Source organism: Stegostoma tigrinum, chromosome 6, assembly GCF_030684315.1.
Source record: "Stegostoma tigrinum isolate sSteTig4 chromosome 6, sSteTig4.hap1, whole genome shotgun sequence".
In the NCBI taxonomy this organism is placed as follows: Eukaryota; Metazoa; Chordata; class Chondrichthyes; order Orectolobiformes; family Stegostomatidae; genus Stegostoma; species Stegostoma tigrinum.
In genome coordinates, this window is record NC_081359.1 from 18,355,691 (window position 1) to 18,380,247 (window position 24,557).

The 24,557-nt window shown below is 40.8% G+C and overlaps 2 protein-coding genes across 4 annotated transcripts in view; both read right to left on the minus strand.

The window, feature by feature from the left end:
* Window positions 1–10,947, minus strand: part of LOC125453044 (FERM, ARHGEF and pleckstrin domain-containing protein 1) — a 262,857-nt gene extending 251,910 nt beyond the window's left edge. Inside the window, exon 1 of the mRNA XM_048532094.2 lies at window positions 10,582–10,947. The gene's annotated coding sequence lies outside the window, so the exon portion shown is untranslated. The remainder of the gene's footprint in view (window positions 1–10,581) is intronic.
* Window positions 10,948–19,719: 8,772 nt separating this feature from the next.
* kpnb3 (karyopherin (importin) beta 3) overlaps window positions 19,720–24,557 on the minus strand; it is a 63,879-nt gene continuing 59,041 nt past the window's right edge. For 2 of the 3 annotated variants that reach the window (XM_059646476.1, XM_048532742.1), the window contains 2 exons: window positions 21,931–22,072; window positions 19,720–20,685 (listed from right to left, as the gene is read on the minus strand). In XM_059646476.1, coding sequence (XP_059502459.1) covers window positions 20,599–20,685; window positions 21,931–22,072 — 229 coding nt within the window. In that variant the 3' untranslated portion in view covers window positions 19,720–20,598. Of the gene's footprint in view, window positions 20,686–20,775; window positions 21,671–21,930; window positions 22,073–24,557 lie in introns of those variants that run through there. The other variant, XM_059646477.1, reaches the window with a different exon arrangement.

Consider the following 24,557-nt stretch of genomic DNA (forward strand, 5'->3'; position numbering starts at 1 on the left):
ACATTGTGGTCTAGCGCACAGTCAGACATCTTATGAATTTTTAAAATTTAATCGGATTTATTTCCACTCTACAATGTGTATTTTCACAGTCCCCTGAGATGATATAACATTCTTCTGAAAGGAACAATTTTCATACACCGTTCTCATAACATCATGGGTCAATGATGTTTGAACTCTTAACTCGACTGTGTGCACAACATAGAGATGGTCCTTGGGCTGAAATCAAGTCATTTCATGATGGCTGCCTGGTTCCTGATGTCCTGCAGAAGCACCATGCCCGATCCTTGGTAAACTCCCAAAGACTGCGTTGCAGATGCAGAGTTTTATCAACTTCCTTCCTCTATCCTCTCCTCTCCCTCAAAGGCACAGATTCTAAAAGTTTCACTGGCAACCCACTGTCCATTCAGCAGCACACAGATTTTAAAATCATCATACCTGGCCTCTGCCCTCTAATATCTCTAATCTGCACCAGCATCATAAGTCTTACAGATAGCAGAGTTCCACTAATTCCAACCTCTTCTGCATTTCCCAATTGTAAGTGATCCATTAGCAGCCATAACTTCAGTTACCTGAGCCCTAAACTCAGGAATTCCCTCCCCACCACTTGTCCACCTCTTTCACTTCCTTTAACGGCTCCTTAAAAAAACACCTTCTCTTTCACGAATTTTTTGTATTGCTATATTCATGGTTCACAATGTGGTCTCCTCTGTATTAGGGAGACGAAACGCAGACTGGGTGAACACTTTGCAGAACACCTACAATGTGTCTGCAAAAAAATGACCCTGAGCTTCTAGTTGCCTACCACTAACATATCACTGTCCTCCCAAGCCAACATGTCTGTCTCCAGCCTGCTGCAATGTTTCAGCAAGTCTCAGTGCAAACTCAAAGAACAACACTGCATTTTCTGCTCAGGGATCCTGCAGCCTCTAAGGCTGAACATTGAACTCAGTAACTTTACAGTCTGATTCCATTCTTCCATATATTTTTTGTTAGCCATTCCAACACCCAGTTCCATTATGACACGGATTGCTTTAAGCACAGTCACCCATTCTCACCAACTCCGAGGCCCATTAGCATTTTATGAGTTGCATTCAACACAGCTCATTTTCTCCTACTCATAAGCTCTTATCAATGATTCAGCTTTTCTGCAGTCTTGGCCTGCTATCCATTATCTCCATGTTTACCTACCCCTTTTAGTACCCCTCTCTCTGGGCTCCATCTCCACCTATCCACTCACCTCTCCTCTTTGCCAAAACCCCATACACCAGTGTTAGTAAGCTTTCCTAGCTGCTACTAACAGTTCTGATGAAGATTCTTCCCTCAGATGGCTGCCAGACCCTGCTGAGTTTCTCCAGCATCCGCAAAATCTTTGTTTTATTTTTCTATTATCCCACTGTGTCATAATTACAGGCTAACATATTCTCTAAACCTATCCAAACACTCGATATGGCTCAGTGTCAAATTCTGTGTGACCACAGTCCTGTGAAGTGTCTTGGATTCTTTTAGCACTTAAAAGGTGCTGTATCAATGCAAATTGTTGTTGTTTGCTTGTTTGCCACTCCTTGTATATCAGGGCCAATGATGACTTAGGTGAGCAATTTGAGTAGGAGCAAAGCATAAAGTCACCCACACACTAAAGAAAGAATTTGCATTTCTGTGGTGCCTCAGTGCATGCCAGAGCACTTTTACAAACAATGAAGTGTTTTTGAAGTGACATAATTATTTTCTTGTAGAAAATGCGACAGCAACACGTTTGTACAGAGGAAGATCCCATAAAAGGTAATATAATAAATGGCCAGATAATCTGATTCGAGAGCAATACTGCATGGAAACAGGCCCTTCTGCCCAAACTGAAAAAGAGCTTTTAAAAAGTAACATCAGCTGAGGGATATTTGTCATTTGAGTACAAAAGCACAAAATTGCTGATGCTGGAAATGTTGGGGAAACACCCAAAGACGCTGCAACTACTCTGCAGCAATAATTGTGAAGACTTGTCCTCCAGAACTTGCCTTACATAGAACATTAGAGTGCAGTACAGGCCCTTCAGCCCTCGATGTTGCGCTGGCCCGTGAAACCAATCTGAAGCGCATCTAACCTACGCTATTCCATTATCGTCCATGTGTTTATCCAATGACCATTTAAATGCCCTTAAAGTTGGCGAGCCTGCTACTGTTGCAGGCAGGGCATTTCATGCCCTTACTACTCTCTGAGTAAAGTATCTACCTCTGACATCTGTCCTATATCTATCACCCCTCAATTTAAAGCTATGTCCCCTCGTGCTAGCCATCACCATCCGAGAAAATGCCCTAGTCAAGCTGTTACATACGGCTGCAGTATCGGCATCTAGCTGAAAAACGTGGAAAACCTCCCAGGTACGTCCTGTACACAAAAAGCAAATCTTATCCAACCCGGCCAATTACCATCCAATCAGTCTTCTCTTGATCATCAGTAAAGTGATGGAAGGCATCATCAACAGTGTTCATCAAGCAGCACTCACTCAAAATAGCCTGCTCATTAATATTCACTTTGGGTTCCAGGGTTACTCAGCTCCTGACCTCATCGCAGCCTTGATTCCAACATGGATAAAAGAGGTGAACTCCAAAGGAGAGATGAAAACTTGGTACCAAGGCTGCATTTCACTGAAAGTGGGATCACGGATCCCTAGCAAAATTAGGGTCGATGCTAATCAGTGGGAGAACTTCTTTACTGGTTGGAGTCATACCTGGCACAAAGGAAGATGATTGGGCTTATTGGAGGTCAGTCATATCTGCTCCAGGACATCTGTGCAGGACCTCTCCAGAGAAGGTATTTTCCAATCAATCTGTGCAGACTATGTTAATGCATACTTCTATAGCAAGTGGGACTTGAACACTGGCCTCCTAGCTCAAAGTCATACCACTGCCCTGCAAGTGGCAAGTAAATTTACAAGTTCCAGGCAATGACCAACTCCAACAAGGGAGAATCTAACCACCAACCCTGGTCATTGAACAGCATTATCATTGCAGACTTCTCAGTGATCAATAGCCTAGAAAAATTGAACTGAGCTAGCCATACGTAAATGCTGTGGTTACAAGAGCAGGTCAAAGGTTCGGAATCTTGCAGCGTGTAACTCACCTCCTGACTCCCTAAAGCGTGTCCACCATCTACATGGCACAAATTCGGAGTGTGAAGGAATACTCCCCACTTGCCTGGATGAGTCGAGCTCCAAAGACTCAAGAAGCTTGACGCCGTCCAGGATAAAACAGCTCACTTAATTAGCACAACATCCTTAAATATTTACTCCCTTCATCACAAGCACACGATACCAGCAGTGCATAACATTGAGAAGGTGCATAAAGTTGTCAAGCTTCTGTTCAAACCCGTGATCACTTCCATCTAGAATGACAACAGTAGCTTATTTATGGGAATACCACCAGCTGCAAATTCCCTTCCAAACCTGTCACCATCGTGACTTGGAAATATATGGCCTAGCCAGCAAAGGTAGCATCTCCTGAATGAATGAAAAATCCAACAGGTACCGACTGTGAAAGCAGAAAGTGAGCCAACATTTCACTCAATATGTTTTTCCTCTCCCCCTTATTACGTATTTTACACTGGGGATATCTCTGCAGCTCTTCCTTGAAATTGCAACCTGAGATCTTCTACGGTCGCATTAGTGCGCAAAGGAAGTCTTGGTTTAACATCTCATCTAAAAGAGAACACTTTGACGGTGCAGCATTCCCTCAGTGGTACACTTTATTACACCTTTAAAGCAGAATGACATCTAAGGTCTTTCAGTAATTGGAACCAAGCACAAGGGTAGAGAAATATATTTTTACCTTTGTTTCTGAAGTCCTTAATTGTGGAGATGAACCAACACAACATGAAGTGCTCAAACCAGCCATCAACTTGATCAAATAGCTCAATTTCATACAATAGCACAAACTGACATGAAGAGTGAAACAATAGGCTCAAAAGCAATAAAATCATAGATTTCCCCTGAGAAATATTTCCTTAAAAACTGTGGTAATAATCTGAAATCAGGGTTTTGATAGTAGCAGCTTCACAGATAATGAACATCGTTGAGACCCTTGTAAATGATTTTTTTTGCCTGGTTGTCATTTTCTGAGTCTGCCATTCCCCACTTCAAATGAATGCCCTCTACTATTGCTGCTTAATGTGATTAATGCCTAGAGCATATTGGTAAGATTTAGCTGATTAGAAGGTTTACTGCACTTCTGGGAAATATCTGTGCTTTAGAAATGATTAATCTTTAGCAATAAATCCACAAATATGTAATTATTACTGCAACAAACTCAGATGGCTGAGAAAGCCGTCATGGCAACATTAAAAGTAGGATGCTAATATTCCCTGTGCAATATATGGAGATGTTTTTAATGTTACGTGGTGCACAAGAGATACCCAGAAGTGGCAAACAATTGATGCAAATGTTAACAGCAATCCACATCAGCTCAGAGGCTAGTCACTGCATTTCAGGAACCTTAAACTTGGGAGCAACTTGCTTGAGGTTTATAAAATTACGAAAGGACTACACTGTTATAATGTGGGCCATTTACTTCATCTGAGTAGTTTTACTATGTTCTCAGGGGTTACACTGAAAAATTAATAGTACTGAAACAAGCCATTTGACCCCATCTGCTAAGGTCACCATTTATACATCTCATAATCCTGCTCCTCCTACCCACTTTCATTTCATCCCATGAAGACATGCTTCTATACCTTGCTCCTTCATTTGTTCATTTAGCTTTAACTGCATTTATGCCTTGCAGACATCCATTGCCTAATGGCAATGCTGCTGAACTAGTGATGACCAATGACCTCAAGACGTGTTCCAACTGCACCAGGCAGCTGAGAAAAAAAAGGTTAATTAATTAAATTTAATGTAAGTGGAATAAAGTTTAGCCTCACTAACAGTAATCATGAAACAACCAAAATGATCTAAAAACTCATTTAGTTCACTCTTGTGTTTTAGAGAAGAAAATGGGACAGACTTTGTACAGACCTAGTAACTCAAGGCTGGGCATCCATGAGGTGCTGTGGGCCATCAACAGGAGAAAATGTACTCCAAGCATAATCTGTAATGTCATGGCACAGCATTTTCCCCATTCAACCATTACTGTCAAGCCAAACTATCAACTCTGGTCCAATGGAGAATGCAGGAGGCCATGTCAGGAGCAGGTGTACCTAAAAGAGAGGTGATGCCACCAGTCAGGACTACCTGTGTACAAACAGCACAAGCAGCAAGTGACAGACGGAGCTACGTGATCCTCAACAAATGAATCAGATCTACGCTCTGCAATCCCGTCACATCCAATCGTGAATGGTGGTAGATATTTTTTTTAAAAATCGCTATGGTTGAGGCTCCACAATGTCCCCCCTCCTCAAAGGCCCAATATGTCAGATGAAAAGATAAGGCTGAAGCATTCGCAGTAATCTTCAGCCACAAGTAGCAAGTGGATGATCCATCTCGGCCTGTACCAGGGGTCTCTGCAGCAAATTGATTCAACAGCCAATGTGATTCACTCCAGTGATATCAATAAACAGTTGGAGACACTGGATACTGCAATGGCTCAATGGCTATAGGCCCTGAAAACATTCCGGCAACAGTACTAAAGACCAGTGTTCCAGAACATGCCACTCCTCTAGTCAAACTTCTAGTACAGCTACAATATTAGCCAACAAAATGGGAAGTCACCCAAATATGTCTTGCACACAAAGAAAAAAGGGAAAATCTAACCCGGCCAATTGCAACCCTGTTAGGCTACTCTCGATCATCAGAAAAGTGATGGAAGGTGTCAGTAACAGTGCTATCAAACAGCACCTACTCAGCAATAACCTGCTCAGTGACACCCAGTTTGGGTTCAGTCAGGGCCACTCAGCTCCTGACCTCGTTACAGCCTTAGTTCAAGCATGGAGAAAAGAGCTGAATTCCAGAGGTGAGGTGAGAGTACAGCCTTTAGCATCAAGACCACATTTGACTAAATGTGGCATCAAGGAGCAGGAGCAAAACCAGAATCAATGAGAATTAGGGGCAAACTCTGCGCTGGTTGGAGTCATAACTTGACACATAGGAAGATGGTTGTGGTTGTTGAAGATCAGTCATCTCAGATTCAGGACATCTCTGCAGGAGCTCCTCAGACTACTTTCCTAGGCCCAACCATCTTCGACTGTTTTATCAATGACCTTCTCTCCGTCATAAGGTCAGAAGTGGAATGTTTGCTAATATTTGTCACGTTCAGCACCATTTGCAACTCTTCAGATACTGTAGCAGTCCATTTTCAAACGCAACAAAATTTGGACAATATCCAGGCTTGACCATACAAATGCCAGGCAATGACCATCTCACCACTGTCCCTCAGCATTCAATGGCATTACCATCAGTGCATCCACCATATTCACATCCTGGAGGTTAAAACTGACGAAAAACTCAACTGGAGTCAGCACATAAATGCAGTGGCTACAAGAGCAGGTCAGAGGCTAGGAATACTGTGGCAACCAACTCGCTTCCCAACTCCCTAAAGCTTACCCATCATCCACAAGGCACAAGTTAAGAGTGTGATGGAATACTCCCCACATGCCTGGATGAGTGCATCCCCAACAGCACTCAAGAAGCCTGACACCATCCAGGACAAAGCAGCCCACAAGTATCTACTTTGTCCACCACTGATGGGCAGTAGCAGCAGTGTGTGATATCTACAAGATGCACTGCAGAAATTCACCGAAGATGCTCAGACAGCACCTTCCAAACTCACAACCACTTCCATCTAGAAGGACAAGGGCAGCAGGAACACCACCACCTTAAGGTTCCTCACCAAGCCACTCACCATCCTGACTTAGAATCATATTGCCATTCCTTAAATATCACAGAGTCAAAATCTAGGAGGTCCGCAGCTAAAGTCATTGTGGGTCTACCAATGGCACAGTGGCTGCATCGGTTCAAGAAGGTAGCTCACCACCACCTTCTTACGGACAACTTGGGGTGAGCAATAAATGCTGGCCCATAGGAGCTAGTGTTTCTGCCAGTGGTACAGTACTTAAAATCAGGGATGCACATAAATAAAATCAGCAGAACACAGAGATCTCAGAAGTGTTGTAAGGCTTAAGGAAATTGCAAGCATAGGGAGGGGAAAGGCCATAACAGGTTTTGAAAACAAGGATGATGGTTTTAATGGCACCCAAATAAAAATGTTTTTAAAATCTGCCATCCTTGCCTGACAATTTGAACTGCTCTCCAAAGCGGCCAAGCAACCAACTCATGTCTGAAACCACAAATGGCAACCAAAAGAAAATCAATGAAGAATAAAACTGGATATACCAGCTGGCCAGCTACCCAGGCACCAAAACACCAATGTTGTCATAATCTCAGAACCCTGTCAGTCGCAGAACCGTGTGTGTATCAGCATCTCAGACTGCAGCAATTCGAGAAAGGTAGCTCACCCCAACTTTCTCAAGGGCAACTGGGGACAAGCAAAATCACTGACCTTGCCAGCGATGCTCAGGTCTCACCGAATAAAATGGGCCAAACCTCTTCTAATTCCACTGATACAACTTCGATTACCAAAAGGACGGGTATTGGAATTTCTCAGTTAAACACACAACCCACAATTGATCTGAATTTAATCCGTCGTTTTTTTTTCACTTCTTCCAGGAGACTACGATGGCCAAAGTGAATCAAGGACAGATACGGCATATCTGATGCACTAGAATTTACATACGTGTGGGATGGGGTGGATCAGCCAAGTGAGATATTTCCTTTTCCAGGATTTTCTCCTAAGTGCATTCAGTGTTCTTTTACTTTCCACTGATAACAGTTTGGACCTTCAGGGGTCTGAAGAGTCCCTGGACTCAAAACATTAACTGTCTTTTCTTAACAGAAGCTGCCAGGCCTGTTGATTTTCTCAAGTAATTTTGCTTTGTGCGTTTCAGATCTGCAACAGCCACAGTTCTGTGTTTTATTTTATGAGTAAATTCCAGATGTCAGGTGGATCCAAGATGATTCAGCGACAGAATTCTAAGAGGCAGTAAGGGTGGCCTGCTTGGTGTCCTGGCCAACACGAATTCCACAAGCAACATCAGAAAGACATATTATCTGACATTATCACAACGCTGTTTGCAGGATCTTGCAGCATGTAAACTGGTTTCTGCGTTTCCTACATTACAATCATGACTACCTTTCAAAATACCTCATTGGCTGGGAAGCACTTTGAAAGATTCTGATATTTTGAAAGCTGCTATATAAATGCAAGTCTACTTTTGTTGGCTCTCTACTGGGGTTCTGACAAGCAAAGTCTGTCAATAAAGTGCCTCATTCTCAAGTTCATTTGTTATGTTAACTTGTAAAATCCCATAATTGATTTGGAATTTTATTAGAATTCATTGACATTACTTTGATAGTTGCATTTTATTAGACAAGTGAAGTTGGGTCAGTGCAAAGCATGCTCAAACTAGTGTTTCTGCCAGTGGTACAGTACTTAAAATCAGGGATGCACATAAATAAAATCAGCAGAACACAGAGATCTCAGAAGTGTTGTAAGGCTTAAGGAAATTGCAAGCATAGGGAGGGGAAAGGCCATAACAGGTTTTGAAAACAAGGATGATGGTTTTAAAAAAGTGAGAGGTGACCAGACCAGAAGTCAGAATATGTCAAGGATCAAGGAGTGACAAACATGACTGTCACAATGATTTTGATTGAGCTGAGATTAGCTTTATACTTCTTCAATCTCTTATGAACAAGAATAAATAACTACAAAGGAGGATGGATGCTGGATGTACTGCTAACATTCAGAAGCAACTGCCAAATTCCAGGTGCACAACTGGAATTGGGAACTCTGAAGATACCATTTGGTTTGGAAGGTATTCTGTGAAATTTAAACTGCCAGTTGTAATTTTATTTAGCAATCTTTCAAGAGCACCATGCAGACTTTGGGAAAACGTGTTTTACAGTGAAACAACTTTACGTATGTAATATAAGACTCAATTACTTTAATAACCGAGCAACATAAGGCTCCAAATCCATTATTTCAAAAGATGAGGTGAAGCAACATATGTACTGCAACATTAAGAATTAGGTAGGATTATTTACATTCAATTTCTATCAGAATTTCAACAGAAAGCCAACAAAACAATAATTACATCGTTCAGGGAGGAACCATTAAATGCACTTAAAAATTGGCAACTGATTTTTAGTAGGATTTTGGTTCATGCGCCTTAGTATGCAAACTGGTATCTGTAATTATTTGCCACTCAGGACATGTTGCCAGGCAGAAACTGCCATCTGTCCAAACACACGAGTGAACAGCTCTGGGTCAACATGTAGCACTCCCATCCAAATTAAAAATGCTGGGAGCTCAAGTCCTATTCCAGAGATTTCAGGACAATAAAATCCAGGCTGCTGCTGTCAGAGATGCTGCAGTCTGATGAACTTCTCTCAGGTGAACTTAAGAGACCACAGGGGAGTTGTTTCCAGAACCATCCCAAGGGGGATATGGGACTTGGGGCACACCCATCCCATCTCATGGGGCAGTCCAAATCTCAAACCCAGGATGGTCACTCTGATTTGCGTCACCTGAGACACTGTCCTGGTTCTTGGCAATGCCCTGAGCCATTATCTCTCTCTCTCTCTCACACACACACACAAAGGACAATAAGCAATTAGGTGAATTATCTCTTGGCTATTAATGAGTGTTTGCACTGTTTTCAGATATTGCAACAGTGACTCCACTTCCAAAAGCACATCATTGGCTGGAGGGAGCTTCGGGCCTTCCTGCGGCAATGAAAGGCGCTATATCAATGCACATTTTTTTTAAAAAAAGGACTGATAGCTTTAGAGAACCTGCCAGAGATGACTCCTTATAATTCATACCTCCCTGGCCTATCTTCCCCATGAGATCTGATCTGGTTTCTCCGAGTCGGTTTGAACACAGTTCAGAGCGAGTTTTTGTTTTGCTTCCCCCCCCCCCCCCCCACCAAACACTTCAGAAGGAAAGACGGCAAACGTATTGTCCATTTCTTCTGACCTCCCCCTCGCCACCCCGTGACACTGGAAACTGACCATAGTATCACAACAGGAGCCGAACAAAAAAAAATTGCCTTTAACCCTGAGGATATTCGGAGGAATAATCAATCCACCTCATTTTACAGTGGAACTTGATCCTGAAGAGAAGGAAATGTTTAACCAGAAAACTGCAAGGGTGAGGGGGCTGGAAAAGAGAAAGAATCTTTACGTTTAAAATGTAAAACCGATAAAAAACTTTTGCGTTACACACACAACCCTTTTTCAAAAAAAGAACTAGAAAGCGAGGTGGGGGAATTTCCCCTCCCCTCTTGTTCTGCTCGATGACACAGCTTGCTGTAGCCAGGGCCGAAACAAAAAGGATTGTTGCGAGATTTGCTGTAGATGCCGGGAGTGCAACATTGAATCTCCTGCAGCCTCAGGTAACTCCGACCCCACTTAACCCTCTTCCCCCATGAACCCAGGATCAGCTTCCAGCGACACCCCCACCCCCAACCAACAAGTCCCTACCCCCTGGAGCGTAGCTCATTCCTGCTCCCTTCCCCAATGGATCAAACCCAACCTCTCACCTCGGCGACTGCGATCCTTTCCTCGGGCTTTTTTTCCCTCCTTCTTCCCTCTATCCTCTCCCACCCCTCCCCACCCCCAGGACTAGGAGACGCTCCTGGGTTGTCGGAGAGGTGGGAAATACGAGACCGACGGGGAGGAGAGGGTCTGCTCCCAGCCGGCGAGCGGAGGGGAGGCAGAGACACTTCAGGTGTTTCAGAGAGTGCGGCAGGAGGAGGAAGACGAGGAATAAACCAGGCTCCGGGTCGCCATATCCCCCAGCTGCCTGGAGACGTGAGCCTCACATTTCCAGTTTGAATGTGTATGCATCGATGAACAGCGCCATCCCTCCCGGTCCTGGAACAGCAGGAGCGCCCGCCCAGTGCAATCTCCCAACTTCGCCTCCCACATTCAGAGCAACATTGAAGCGATGGTGTCAGCCTCTCTCAGCGAATTAGATTATGGAAAGATGCAGGAAAGATTGGAAGGAGATGCAAGGCGAATGAGTCGCCGTAAGGATGCAGGATACCATTCCAATCAATCAACACAGTTAAATTACTATTTCCTAAGTTTGAAGATACTTCACTCCTCGTCGGCCCCTTCCAAGGGACTACATGGGCAGAGTGGAGTCAAGACGCCCAGCTATCAGTCGACGTGGGCTAGGATTTGCGGACCACCTACCCGACTTTCCAATGTTGCTATCTTTCTGATTAAGCGTCATACAGAACGGAAACAGACCCTTCACTCCAACTTGTCTGTAGTGACCAAATATCTCAACCTGACTTAGTCCCACTTGCCAGTATTTGACCCATATCGCTCTAAACACTCCCTGTTCGTGCCTTTTGCGTGATGTAGTTGTACCTACCTCTACCATTTCTTCCAGCTACTCATTCCATACACCACCCTCTGCACAAAGGTTTACGGTCAGAGGAGAAAAATATAAAGAGAACGTGAAGGATAACCTATGCCCTTTAATTTTGGACTTCATCATTCCAAATGCCTAGATGGCCAGAACGGTCTCATGGTGATGCAACAGTATGAGTTCTATTGTGTTCTGGCTGGGCCTTGTGTCCTCACCCTAGCTGTAGAGGTGATTATGGATTCAAAAGGTGTTGGACTTGCCTTCAGATGAGAACACGAAGAAAATTTTTTATCCCTAAATCTTGAACACTGTCATCCCTTAATACCTTCCTTATAACAGACCTGACCAAGAGATTATGGGAACTGCAGATGCTGGAGAATCTGGACGTAACAAGGTGTGGAGCTGGATGAACACAGCAGGCCAAGCAGCATCTTAGGAGCAAAAAAGTTGACGTTTCAGGCCTAGACCCTTCATCAGAAAAGGGTCTGGACCTGAGAAGTCAGCTTTTATGCTCCTAAGATGCTGCTAGACTGGACCAAGTTTTTTTGTTTGCCTGCCTCAACATCTCCACCTTCCAACCCACTGAGGAGCAATTATTTTTAAGCTCCTGCCAAGTACATTTGGATATCTTAACTTAAAAAGATGCAACATAATTTATTAATAGATACTTGTGTTTAAAAAGCAGATTTTGACCAGTGAAAAAGAATGTTAACTGTGTCCTTGCATTTCCCTAATCAGATTAATACATCTACTGAATGTTTACAATGAAGTGCCTTAATGAAGCTTTCATAATTATAATAATTTGACAAAGACTGTCTGGCAGGAAATTAGAGGCTAGAATGTAATTTTTATAAAGCACTAAAAATATGTTTCACCAGTTATTGTAGATTAGAGATACAGTGCCCACTACTTAAAAATCCACATTTAAAACAGCAGTTGATTATTTCAGTCAAAGGGTGATAACATTGATATTAACCATTACACATTTGATCAGAGTTGCTGTTAATAGCATCTTGAGTGCAAAGCTTTATAAACATTAAATCCACCTCCACAACCAGCCTTTCCTTCTGCCTTGGCATAGCTTAGTGTGTTGCACCTTTGCAATCTGGTCTTGTTTGCCAATCCACATTCCTATAGTTTTAATATTATCAGTCACTGGCAAAAAAATGCTATTGCTCATCTTCAATTTTTGTTTCTCCAGCTTTTGTTGGCTTTGTTACAGCATGGAGAACACAGAATCCTGTTCTAATATATGTTCTCTCTAAAAAGATCACCATCTTAATATCATCACTCTCATTTTCAAATGCTTCCATAGCTCAGCTCTCCCCATCTTTCCAACTGTCTCTGGCCCCAAAACTCCCAGATCAGCATTGCTCTAGCGCTGGCCTCTTGAGCATCATGAAGGAATAGTCCTCATTGCCTTGATGACTGCAACTTGAAGAAAACACACGCTGAACACACAGTAGGAACTGCAGATGCTGGAGAATCTGAGATAAGACGTAGAGCTGGATGAACATGGCAGGTCAAGCAGCAAAGGAGCAGAAAGGCTGATGTTTTGGGCCAGATCCTTCTTCAGAAATGTCTGAAGGAGGGTCTAGGCCCAAAACATCATCCTTCCTGCTCCTCTGCTGTGTTCATCAAGCCCTACACCTTGTTATCGCAGAAGCTGAACACTATTTGGGAACAAAGCAGCCTACTTGCTTGGCAACCTAATACCTTCAACATTCACCATCTCTGACAATAACAATAGTGCCATCTCTGGATGGACTGCAAGAACTCATCCAGACTCCTTTGAAAGCACCAATCTAGTGGCCTCAAACCTGAGGGGACAAGGGTAGCAGATTCAAAGGGTATACCATCTTCAAGTTCAAAGCATACCATCCTGACTTGGAACAATAATTACCACTGTTGTTGAATCGAATTCCTGGAACTCCCTTCTCTTCACAAGACTGTGTATGTATTTGCACGACATGAATTGCAGTTTGAAGACCGCTCATAATCACCTTTCCCAAAATCTCTCCACTTGTCCTCCTTTAATACCTACCATAAAAACCTATCAAGCTTTTATAATCATCTAAACATTGTGGTTCAGTGTGAAATATTGCCTGATAATGCACCTATGAAGCAGCTTTGGGTGCCTTACATTAAATTCCCTCTTCCTGAAAGAAACCACTACAACACAAATGGGCCAGCTGTCAGCAAAAACTTTTTACAACAGACGTGTAAACATTCTAATTAGAAGCAGTAGGCTTAGCCGCTCACAGCCTGCTTCATCATTCAATATTTGATCTTATGACTCCATATTCTCACCTACCCCTGATAACCTCATACCCTCTGCTTATCAAGAATCTATCTGTGCCTTAGAAATATTCAAGGTCTCTGCTTCTGCTACCTTTTGAGAGTTCCAAAATCTTACAACCCTCAACATAATTTACCTTTGTCTCTGCCTTGAATAATGACTCCTTTTGAAAGTGATCTCTAGTTCTAAGTTTACCCACAACGGAAAACATCCTTTCCACATGTAACCTGTCAAGACTCTGCAGGATTCAATCAAGTCACCTCTTGGACTTTAAACTCCAGTCAATTTAAGTCTAGCATGGTCAGTCCTTCCTGAAGCAGAATCCATTTTCAGAAATTAGCTTGGTAATTCCTCTCCAAAATGTTTCCAACATATCCACATCTTTTCTTAAAAAGGTGACCAATACTGTGCAAAATACTCCAAATATAGTCTCACCAATGCCCTATATATCTGAAGCTAACCTCCCTACCTTTGTATTCAATTCCCCTCACAATAAGTGACAACATTCTATTAACTTTACTAATTACCTGTATCTGCATACTTAGCTTTGGTTATTCACATACTAGGACATCCAGATCCATCTGCATTGCTCAGTTCTGCAGTCTCTCACCATTAAGATAATCTGCTTATTTTTTATTCTTCCTGGCAAAGTGGACAATTTCAAGTCCATTTGCTAAATTTGTCCACCCACTTATCTTAAACAAAAAGATACTGCTGAAAGTCAAGGGTCTTAAGTTAATCATTTGCACTCGTTTGCTGAAGTCATGTCTTCAGTTATGTTAGAAATCATGACTGTCAGGATTTATTGCTATTTTGGTATTACTTGGGTGTTCAGTTAAGGTGTATCCTATGGAGAGATAAGATATCAAACTCAACCTTTGCCACCTTCCTGGGACCCTCTTCAGAATCCTGGTAGGCCACTGAGAAGAAACAGCTTTCTTCCTGAGAAGCTCGTCCATGATTTCCCCTGGACATGTGAATGAACTGCTTCTGTAAAGATCCTAATCATAATTGTGAATGCCAAGTAACGTGTGCACCTGGACACCAGACTGAAAGCCAACCAGAACATTTTATATCTAATCCTGTTCCCTAAAAGAGTTAACAAGTATTTGGCTTAAAAACTTTATTCCCCCTGACCCACCACCACCTCTGCAAACCACCCCCCCCTTTCAAACCAGCCCCCCTCCCCACACAGAGCAAGTTTCTTTATTTTTCCTTTATGTAGTGTGTCGGTGTGCACCTGAATTTGGTGACTTCAATATTTGAACTTCTAATCAACTTTGCATATTTGCCAAAAACATCTTGCTTAATAAAATGATTTTAAACAGAAACCTAGTTGATTTTTTAAATTCTGAACCTAAATGTAGGCAAGGTAAATGACTGACATATTGATAATTGAATAAAACATTTAAATATTGAATTGTGATAAATGAAAGAGACTAGAGACTGCATTTCTTCATGGCTATAGTTTCTTATGGCTTCTTCACAACTTACTTCCCTTAACTGTGTGCGTCTTCATTAAATGCAGCAACCGTTCTTTCAATCTCCTCATCCACATAAATAAATTGTACAAAAGACAAAGCACTAGCAGTTAATCCCGTGACACACCACTTGTTACATCTTGCCAACCAGAAAGTCACCCAATTATGCCTGCTTTCTCCTGTTAGCTCACCAACCCACAATGATGTGTTACCCTTGACACAGCTTTCAATAGCGAGTTTGAGAAGATTTGCAGCTCAGGTTGAGGTTCTGGATGACAGTTTGCTCGCTGAGCTGGAAGGTTAGTTTTCAGACGTTTCGTCACCATTCTAGGTAACATCAGTGAGCCTCCGACGAAGCGATGGTGTTATGTCCCACTTTCTATTTATCTGGTTAGGTTTACTTGGGTTGATGTCATTTCCTGCATTGGTGATGTCATTTCTTGTTCTTTTTCTCAGGGGATGGTAGATCGGCTCCAAATCAATGTTTGTGTTGATGGAGTTCCGGTTGGAATAAATAGAAAGCGGGACATAACACCAGCGCTTCGTCGGAGGCTCACTGATGACGTTACCTAGAATGGTGACAAAACGTCTGAAAACTAACCTTCCAGCTCAGCGAGCAAACTCACATCCAGAACAGCTTTCAATTCCACAATATGCTTTGATGTGGTGCGTTATCAAATGCCTCCTGAAAATCTCAGTACATCCACTGGCTCCCTTTTGTTATTCGGAGTACCTCACTTTTTCAAAGAATTCCAAATAAATTTTGTAAGAATATTTTGCTTTCCCTCCCATTGAAGAGGTTAGAAATCAGACTTCTGCAGGTAATTTGTTCAAAAGGGAGAGGGAGACATAGTATTGGCCATCATGATCACACCACCTGAATGAAAGTGCCACCCATTAAATTCCATGCCCACTTTCTCCCCCAATAGAAGACTACAATGCAGGGTTATGTCTAAATGCATTCCTTCAAATGTTATATGAACTACTACACACTGTGTGAACATGCTGTGTGTTAAGGGTGGGAAATATATTTAGAAGAGCACCATATTTAAAATCATTACAATTAGTTTTGGAAAAAACTGCTTTACTAAAAATTAAATGCTGTAATACCACGTCACAGAAAAGCTAAATAATTCTTTCCCCGGAGACAAAATAATGCAAAAAATCAAGAATGCAGAAAAAAAACTTAGCAAACAGGCTGCAATTATAAGGGAATAACAAAGTTAACATTTCAGACTAATGACTTTTTTCCAATCTTGGGGAAAATTGAAATGTAATAAATTTTAAATGCACAGGAAGGACAAAGATGAAATGAATAGGATAGTCTGTAAGGTAACAAAGTAGAAAGGCGACATCAAATTACAGAAAGGAGTAAGGCCAATTCTCCCCTTATAAATTTCCCATATAACTAAATCTCAGGGCTTTTCATAAACGTAACTTGATCATCTTGAATATAAACCACAACCATCTGTGAGATCTAGTCTCCCTTGTCTGGCCAAGGGAGGTAAGGAAATCCTCAAGCAGTCCCTGATACAAAAGCCAGGATTCCAAAAGAAGAATTTTAGACATACCTACTCTGGCAAAGGACAATTGGCAACTTTCCGCTGGGAAAACAGCAACAAGTTCAACCTCTTCGCAAATATTTTGGTGCAACATAAATCCTTGGTCAAACTGCTGAGTAAAGGATTTGATCAGATAAAATGAACTGCAACATAAGCCTAGAACAACTTAGTAACCATACAAAAAAACTTCCTGCATATTTGTCAATCTGTTTGTTTAGTGGAGCGGTAATTCTAGCCTCAGTGAAGATCTTTTGTGATATTTCTTGCCTTAAAGAGAGTCCTGACCCTGGATCTAAGTTTACAAATATTTCAGGGTAAAGGGATGCCTGGAAAGGAGTGGGAACTTTTAAAATGTGAGAGTTCCACCCAAAATCACTGGCTCACATTTTCAGCAATCCTTTAAGCTGACTGATGATTGAATTTGTCTGGTCAGCGTTGCCTAAAAAACTGGCCTTGCTCCCAGGTTGAAATTCGAGAAATTCCACTGGCTGCAGTGATTTGGGAAGATTCTTCAAGTTGCACTCACTTGCTTAAGCACATTTCCAAAAGGTCTTTTGGATAAAACAAATCACTCAAACTGAGCAATATGCAGCATTCGAGCTATTTGAAGGTTCAAGTCGTCCTTCTCAACGTTATACTCACTATTCTCAGGACACCCCAATAAAAAATAATTCTTAACAATCAATCCATTTAAACTTAATTAGTAGATCAAACTCATGATTTCAAAAGTATATTTTCTAACACAAGTTTATTTCACTGCCTGATTGTGCTAAAGGAATTTTTTTAAACTGAGATTGCTAAAACATATTTACACAGAAACTTGAATTGCACGGTAAGTGGAATGTTTTGAGAAGCAATTGATAGTATCCAAAGTATAAATTCCACCCCATAATAGTTACAATGCAGGTATTACCCCAAACTTGCTCTGTCAGCACAGATCAGTACTACTGAGATGGTTGCTGAATGTCGAGTATTTTCATGACAGCACTCAAAGAAACAGGGTCTTCCAGTGAAATCCCCAATCTGGTTACCTTTGAAGTTTTTTCTGCTAAAAAGCTTTGAATTACTTTGACCTTCCCTGGAATAAGCTGAAAGTTATCATTTTAAAATGTTTAAGCTTTGACAACGTAATCTCAATCATTATATACTAGGAGGCATTGTAACCAACACAAGGCAATTAGCACAACACAATTCTGAATTCCATCCTCAGAAATTTATCTTCTGGTAGGATTACTGAAGAAGTACATGCTGTTCCATGCAGACATAAGTCTAACCTATATTGCTACTGTTCACACAAACACTTCAAATACCCAGCTCTATATCATTACCTCACTTGACTTAACCGGCGACTGTGTTAGAAAATATACTTTTGAAATCATGAGTTTGATCTACTAATTAAGTTTAAATGGATTGATTGTTAAGAATTATTTTTTATTGGGGTGTCCTGAGAATAGTGAGTATAACGTTGAGAAGGACTTCTTGAACCTTCAAATAGCTCGAATGCTGCATATTGCTCAGTTTGAGTGATTTGTTTTATCCACACCACATTCTTGCCTTCATTAAACTTTAGGGATAACTTCCAACACAGTCTTAACTGGTGTCCCATATTTGACCCTAGATAAACTTGAGCTCATCCCATACCCGGTGATCCATGTCTTAATTCAGAGCAAGTACCATTCCCTAATCATCCCTCTGTTCACTGATATACGTTGGCTTCAAGGTAAACAATGCCTTGATTTAAATTCTCACTCTTGTTTCAGATCCTTCTCCAACTCTACAACCTCCCTCTCCCCCACAATTCTGAGACCTCTACACTCTAACTCTGACTTCTTGTGCATTTCCAAAATAATAATTGTCCTAGCAATGGTGGCCAAACCTTCAGTTGCCTGGATTCCAAACTCTGGAATTCCCTTGTAACATTTCTCAGCCTTTCTACCTTGTTCTTCTCCTTTAAGACATTTCCTAAGATATACTCATCTGACCCCTACCTTCAGTCACCTGATTGACTATCTTGTGATGCTTGATGTCACACTTTTTTTAGAAAAGATCCTCAGAATATTTTATAAATTAGTATTGTTGAATTAATCACAATATGATTTTCTCCTCAACTGTGTAACACAGGGAAAGAGGAGCATGAAGGGGAAAGGAAGGATTGAGACATTGAGGAATATACCATATGATAATGAATCAATGCCGCTGTGTGGTTTAATACCACAAAATGCAAAGAAACTGCTATCCTTTTCATATTTAACAAAAAAACCATATCTAAAATGCTTACTTATCTGGCAAATACAGATAGTCAAAGAACAAGATGTGAGCTACAAACAGACATTACCAGAACGAGGCAGGTTTTGCATCATTTATTCTGAATTGAATTACATTAAGAGTTGCTTTCTACAGAAGTTTGTAAAATCAAAATTTAGCGGTGCGAAAAATGAAAAAATCTAAGAAAATTAACTATAAATACTTTCAACACTGCCAGAGCAGCTATTAGTGGAATAAAAGTCTGCCATTACCAATTAAACTTCCAGCTACTTTCAAATATCACATTGATTCTTTTGTTAAATTTACTTAACTTTCTTCAAGTTATTTAAATGTAAGGAAAATCAAGTCAGCCGGTTTTTGTAAAACATCTCTTCATTTGTCCTAAAAGCTTAAAAAAATTAAAACTGCTTTACACCTACGTACTAAGTGTACTGCTGTTGTCTGTATCCTAGCAGTTAGCGCCATAATGCCATGCAATATCAGTTCTAAAGTTTGCACCCCTCAAAAATTTTTAATCTGCTCAAAGGAGTGCAAGTGTCACTGTTTCAGTTTCCAGTTTGAATTTCCTACAAAACATACAAGATGGAGGAAGTGGGCAACGTACTGAAATGTGACTGAAAATCATTTAAAGCAATGGTTGCAATATAAACCATGTGCCTTTTGAATGCATAGAAAGTGGTGACACCAGACAATTTAATAATGCCTTTTTTATTATTGCAAGTTTGAAGTCGCATAATAAAGCAAGGTACAATCATTGATTTTGTCTTTAGAAATTCCCCAATCTCTTTTCCCAACACACTGCTTGAATCAAATTTGCACTGCCCAAATACTATCCTTGCAGGAGAGTGGTATCCTACAACAGCTAAAACACCAAGTCACCATATAAATTCATGAGCAGATGTGTCTGTTCATAGACAGTGGGACATCAAATGTAAGCTGTGTCAAAATGGATTTGCCAACGCATTTCATAAATTGTTTCATTGGACTGAGAGGTACTGCTGAACACACTAATGAAATTCACATTTCAGAATTTGCAGGACAGCATTCGGTGCTAAAAAGGAAAAGAGGGTGTGATTATCAAAAAACAATAGCACAAATGAGAGATCTCGCATGCTGCTGTTTAACTGGTAGGTGAATCTATTGCCTACCTCAAAACGGAAAACAAATCTCCACACTATTTAGAAGTACAATACTAGATGTATAGAAATATCTTACCAGTTTAATGCATACCAACACTAGAGCAACTTGTTTCAAAGTAGTTATGGTTGATATGAAAGTTTTTAAGTTTAAACTGACTGCATTTGTGCCGTGTTCTGGTGATACAAGTAGAAAAATAACTATCAGTGCTGTATGGGCCGGCTTGGTTTTTTAAAGGACGGCGGGGGAAGAGAAATGAAGATATTTCTGTAATTTGGAGATGCCTTAACACACAACATACTGAACCACAGAGCTTCCTGGTACTCACTGCGGTCTGCATAAGTGACCCACATAACAGTTCTCTCACAGAAGAGGGAGAAAAAGGACAAATCATGAATGATTTTTGTTTTTTGCATGTTAATATTTAAGGCCATTCAAGCAGTATTCAACAGATTTTGTATTGCTGCCTGCTGGGCTTCGTTAAGTGAAGTCATGCACTCAGTCCACAGTCCTCCCGAACCCTGAAATCAAAACGAAAACAGGCTTTTCACTAAGGTCAACACCATTATTTTCAAATGAACGATCAATTGGTAGTAAAGAACTTGAAAACTTGAAAAGAGAAATGTGTTGCTGAAGCTTACGTCTTGCACTCAAAGCTAAATTTGAAACAATCAACTTGTACAGAAAAATGGCACAAATTTGTTGGTAAATTGAATGACTGAATACAATGCAATGACCATCAAGGCTGACATGCTAACCATTTTATCCTTCAATGTAAACTGTTGATTGTTTAATGTTTGGCATCCTTTTGTTAATTCTGATAAATGCAAGATCAAAAGATTTGGCAAAATCTCTTTTCAGAAATAAACAGTACAGCAAATGTTTTATTAACCTGCACCTCTGGCACCAGGAGTGTGCCAGCTGTTCAAAAGGTCCACATAATCAATGTGAAAACACACGCTCAGTAACAGGAACATAATGCAGAGGGTACACACATCACTGTTATACTTTACTGCATAAGTTGCAAATAATGTAACCCTGCCTTAAACAAAACTTACCACATTCAGCCTTCTCACTCACATCCTCAACTGACCATTCTGACATCACGGAGATTGAGTTAATATAGTAAACTCTAAGTCAACCTTACTGACATCAGGGGAGTTCATGCCAAAAGATGGACAGCTGTCCCATGGACTTCAAGCAATAGTCTAAACATGGTCATATTCATGGACTCATACATTACAGAAAATCTCTCCAGACACCACCATCAAAAACCCTGTTCAACCGGAAAAACCCATTACAGGTAGCAGTTAGGAGGGAGTTACCTTGGGAATGTTCAACATTGGCTCCTGACCCCATGAGGTCCCATGGGATCAGGCCATGCAAGAAAGAAACTTCCTGCTGATTCTCAAGTATTGCAGCACTTCAAGATGATGACTCACCACCATTTCCTCAAGGTCAATTATGGGTAGGTAATAAATATTGGCCTAGCTAGTGGCATCACATCTAATGAACAAATAAATTTCAAAAAATGTTAAGTTGTGCATCCTGCAAGCACTATCCTCAACTAAACTGCACCATATGGCAATGTTACTAAGCACAGAATACAAATTGTGCCAAGGATTCTTAAAAATGTTTGTTATAGACATTTAAAAAATTAGTAAGACTCATTATGCAACATAAACTTAGTTGGTAAACTCTTAATATAACATGCAAACATTAGAAATGACAGGCATTTCACTTTATAGTAACACTAACAGACATACCTGTACTTGTCGAATTACATTTGCCAATCGTTTGCTACAGGCATCTTCATTCTTTATAGCTTCATTTGTGAGACCATCAGCAATGATTGCAAATACTCTGGGAAGGCTGGAATTATTGGGTCCAAGAACGATTGGATTATTACTGTGGATGAAACATTAGAATGAATTTGCTTGTGATACAAATTATTTCAACTTTAGACTACACACTTTACTTCATTGTAAGGTACCTCTGAAATTACGCACAGTAGAAAATTTGCATTTTGGCCTCAACAAACAAATTGTGCAATTGATAACCAATTTTCCACCTGTAGAGAGAGTGTTGTTCTAAACACCATTCATCATTTGTATTTTTCTATTCTGAAAAATTGCAAATATACCTGAAACTATATGTGCCCCTACCTCTAATCTGACCCAGACACACAAACCACCGAGTGCACTGAGCTGTTCCAATTCTGGCCTCATGCACATCGCCACCATTTGGCATCACTCTACTACTGACATCCGTGCCTTCAGCTGTCTGGCTGCTAAGCTCTGGAATTTCCTCACTAAGTAGTAAGCTCCCACTGCTTGTCAGTCTCTTCTCCATTAAGATAAATTTTAAAAAGAAAAATCTGGTTTCTGCCAGTTTTTGATTACCTTTTGCAATATTGCCATTCCTTCAATATCAACATCTTAGAATCCCTTCCTAACAGCACTGAGTGTGTACCTGCATTACACAGACTGCCACAGCTCAGGAACGCAGCTCACTATCTTCCCTGGGAAATTAAGATTGGGCAAGAAATGCTGCCCTAGCCAGCATTTCCCACATTCTGTGGAAGAAACTTGGAAGAGTTTGCTACTTTAAAGGCATGTATACATGGTGGCTCAAATATCTACTACCTCATATTTTCATGACTAAATATTTCTAAATTATTGCTTTAGGATGACAGAATGTCAAAGATCAATTTGAAATTGCCTAGGAAAACAGGGCCCATGCTACACGCCAGCATAGCTTGATGCATCATGCTCCAGCACCACCTAGAGGCTCACATGCAAATACAGCTATTAACTTTCAGTCGCAGTCACTTCATTCTTAATGTTCTTGCCCAAAATCAAGCAAATGGCACAGATCATGTGCAATTAATACAGACAGCAATTACAAAGGCATAACAAACTATTGTGAGTAGCTTGATGACTTCAGATAATTCAAGATCTTGAACAAATACTTGTCCAACCCTCCCTCTGCAAGTCCAAACAAGGCACCAATGGTTACCTTGTCCCATAGATGATCAATAGTCAGTGTTCTAATAAAAATGGGACGGAGTACAACACCTTGTGTTATAGAAGGAGGGTAAACCTCCAGACCAACCCACCATTTCAGCCTAGCTGCCTCCCTAAACAATTTTAGGACTTTAACCTCAGCAAAGTTGACCAGATTCAATACAGGGCTACTGGCATCAAGTTCAATTCTCATTTTTGGATTAAGGAAATGCTTGGGTTGGCCAGTAACATTTGTTCCTGCAATACAGGGCTATCCCATGCACATGACAGTCCACAGTGAGAGTAAAGAAATTGCATTAAGGTGAATGGACCCAGCGTAAGAAATAGGGACTACGTACAGCTTCAGAAGCACGCAGTCAACGTCAGTTCAAATGTTCTTTCCCTCATCACCTGACTATCTTGTACAGAACTGCAGCCTATCATTATAGATTTCTAAACTTTTATTCAAGTGTTACATATTGCACACGTGCATCTCCAAACCCAAGCTTTTGTATGCAATGTAAAGAACAAGCAAATCTCCAGTTAATGCCCACCATTTGAATACTATTAAACAATTAATATACAATTAGCTATAAACTAGTTGCTTCAATAGTCATAATATGCAATATTTCAGGGAAACCTTGATGACTTTCCTATGCAACTGTTGCAACCTCAGCAGAAAGCCACACTGGTGGGTAAATACACCTTCTGCTGAATCTGATCATCCACCAAATTTCCTGAAGTGGATTTTGAGAAATTTCTCCCTCTGCCTGAAGGTAATCCTTCTTCTAACATCAGTGGGATTCAAACTAAATTAACAGCATTCTGATTATTCAGCTCAAGTTCAACTGACGTTATTTGTGCTCTGTTCAGATTTAGGAAGAAAATCAGGATCAGTTTTACTTTGTGATTAAATCTGAATCCTTGGTTCCTCTACACAATTAATTAAAAACAGACCCAGAGATTCAGCTTGATAATAAACAGATTCCATGCTTGAGAACTCTCAAACCTTAATATCAAAAGCAATTTGAGCACAAGACAGGCAAGACACCCATTCTGAGCCAGTCAGGTCATCACAGCAGATTAATTTTAATGCAGAAGAGCTGAAAGTGGAGGCAAATGAAATCTATGCTCTCCAGTGTTGGTAGAATGAATGTGATACTTCACAAAATAAATTATGGTTTCCTCCCAGCTCTCCATTAACAGTTCATGGAAGTTGTGAGATGGATAGATCAGCAATCTAGAATTATTTCTCCCCCACCACAACCATCTCTAGGCTCAGCATGGTTCTTGTGTTAATCTTCAAGCACTTTGTATTACAACAGAATTTGTACCAAAAAGAAGGTGGATGTCTGACTGAATCAACAAGACTAGCAACATGATCAGGT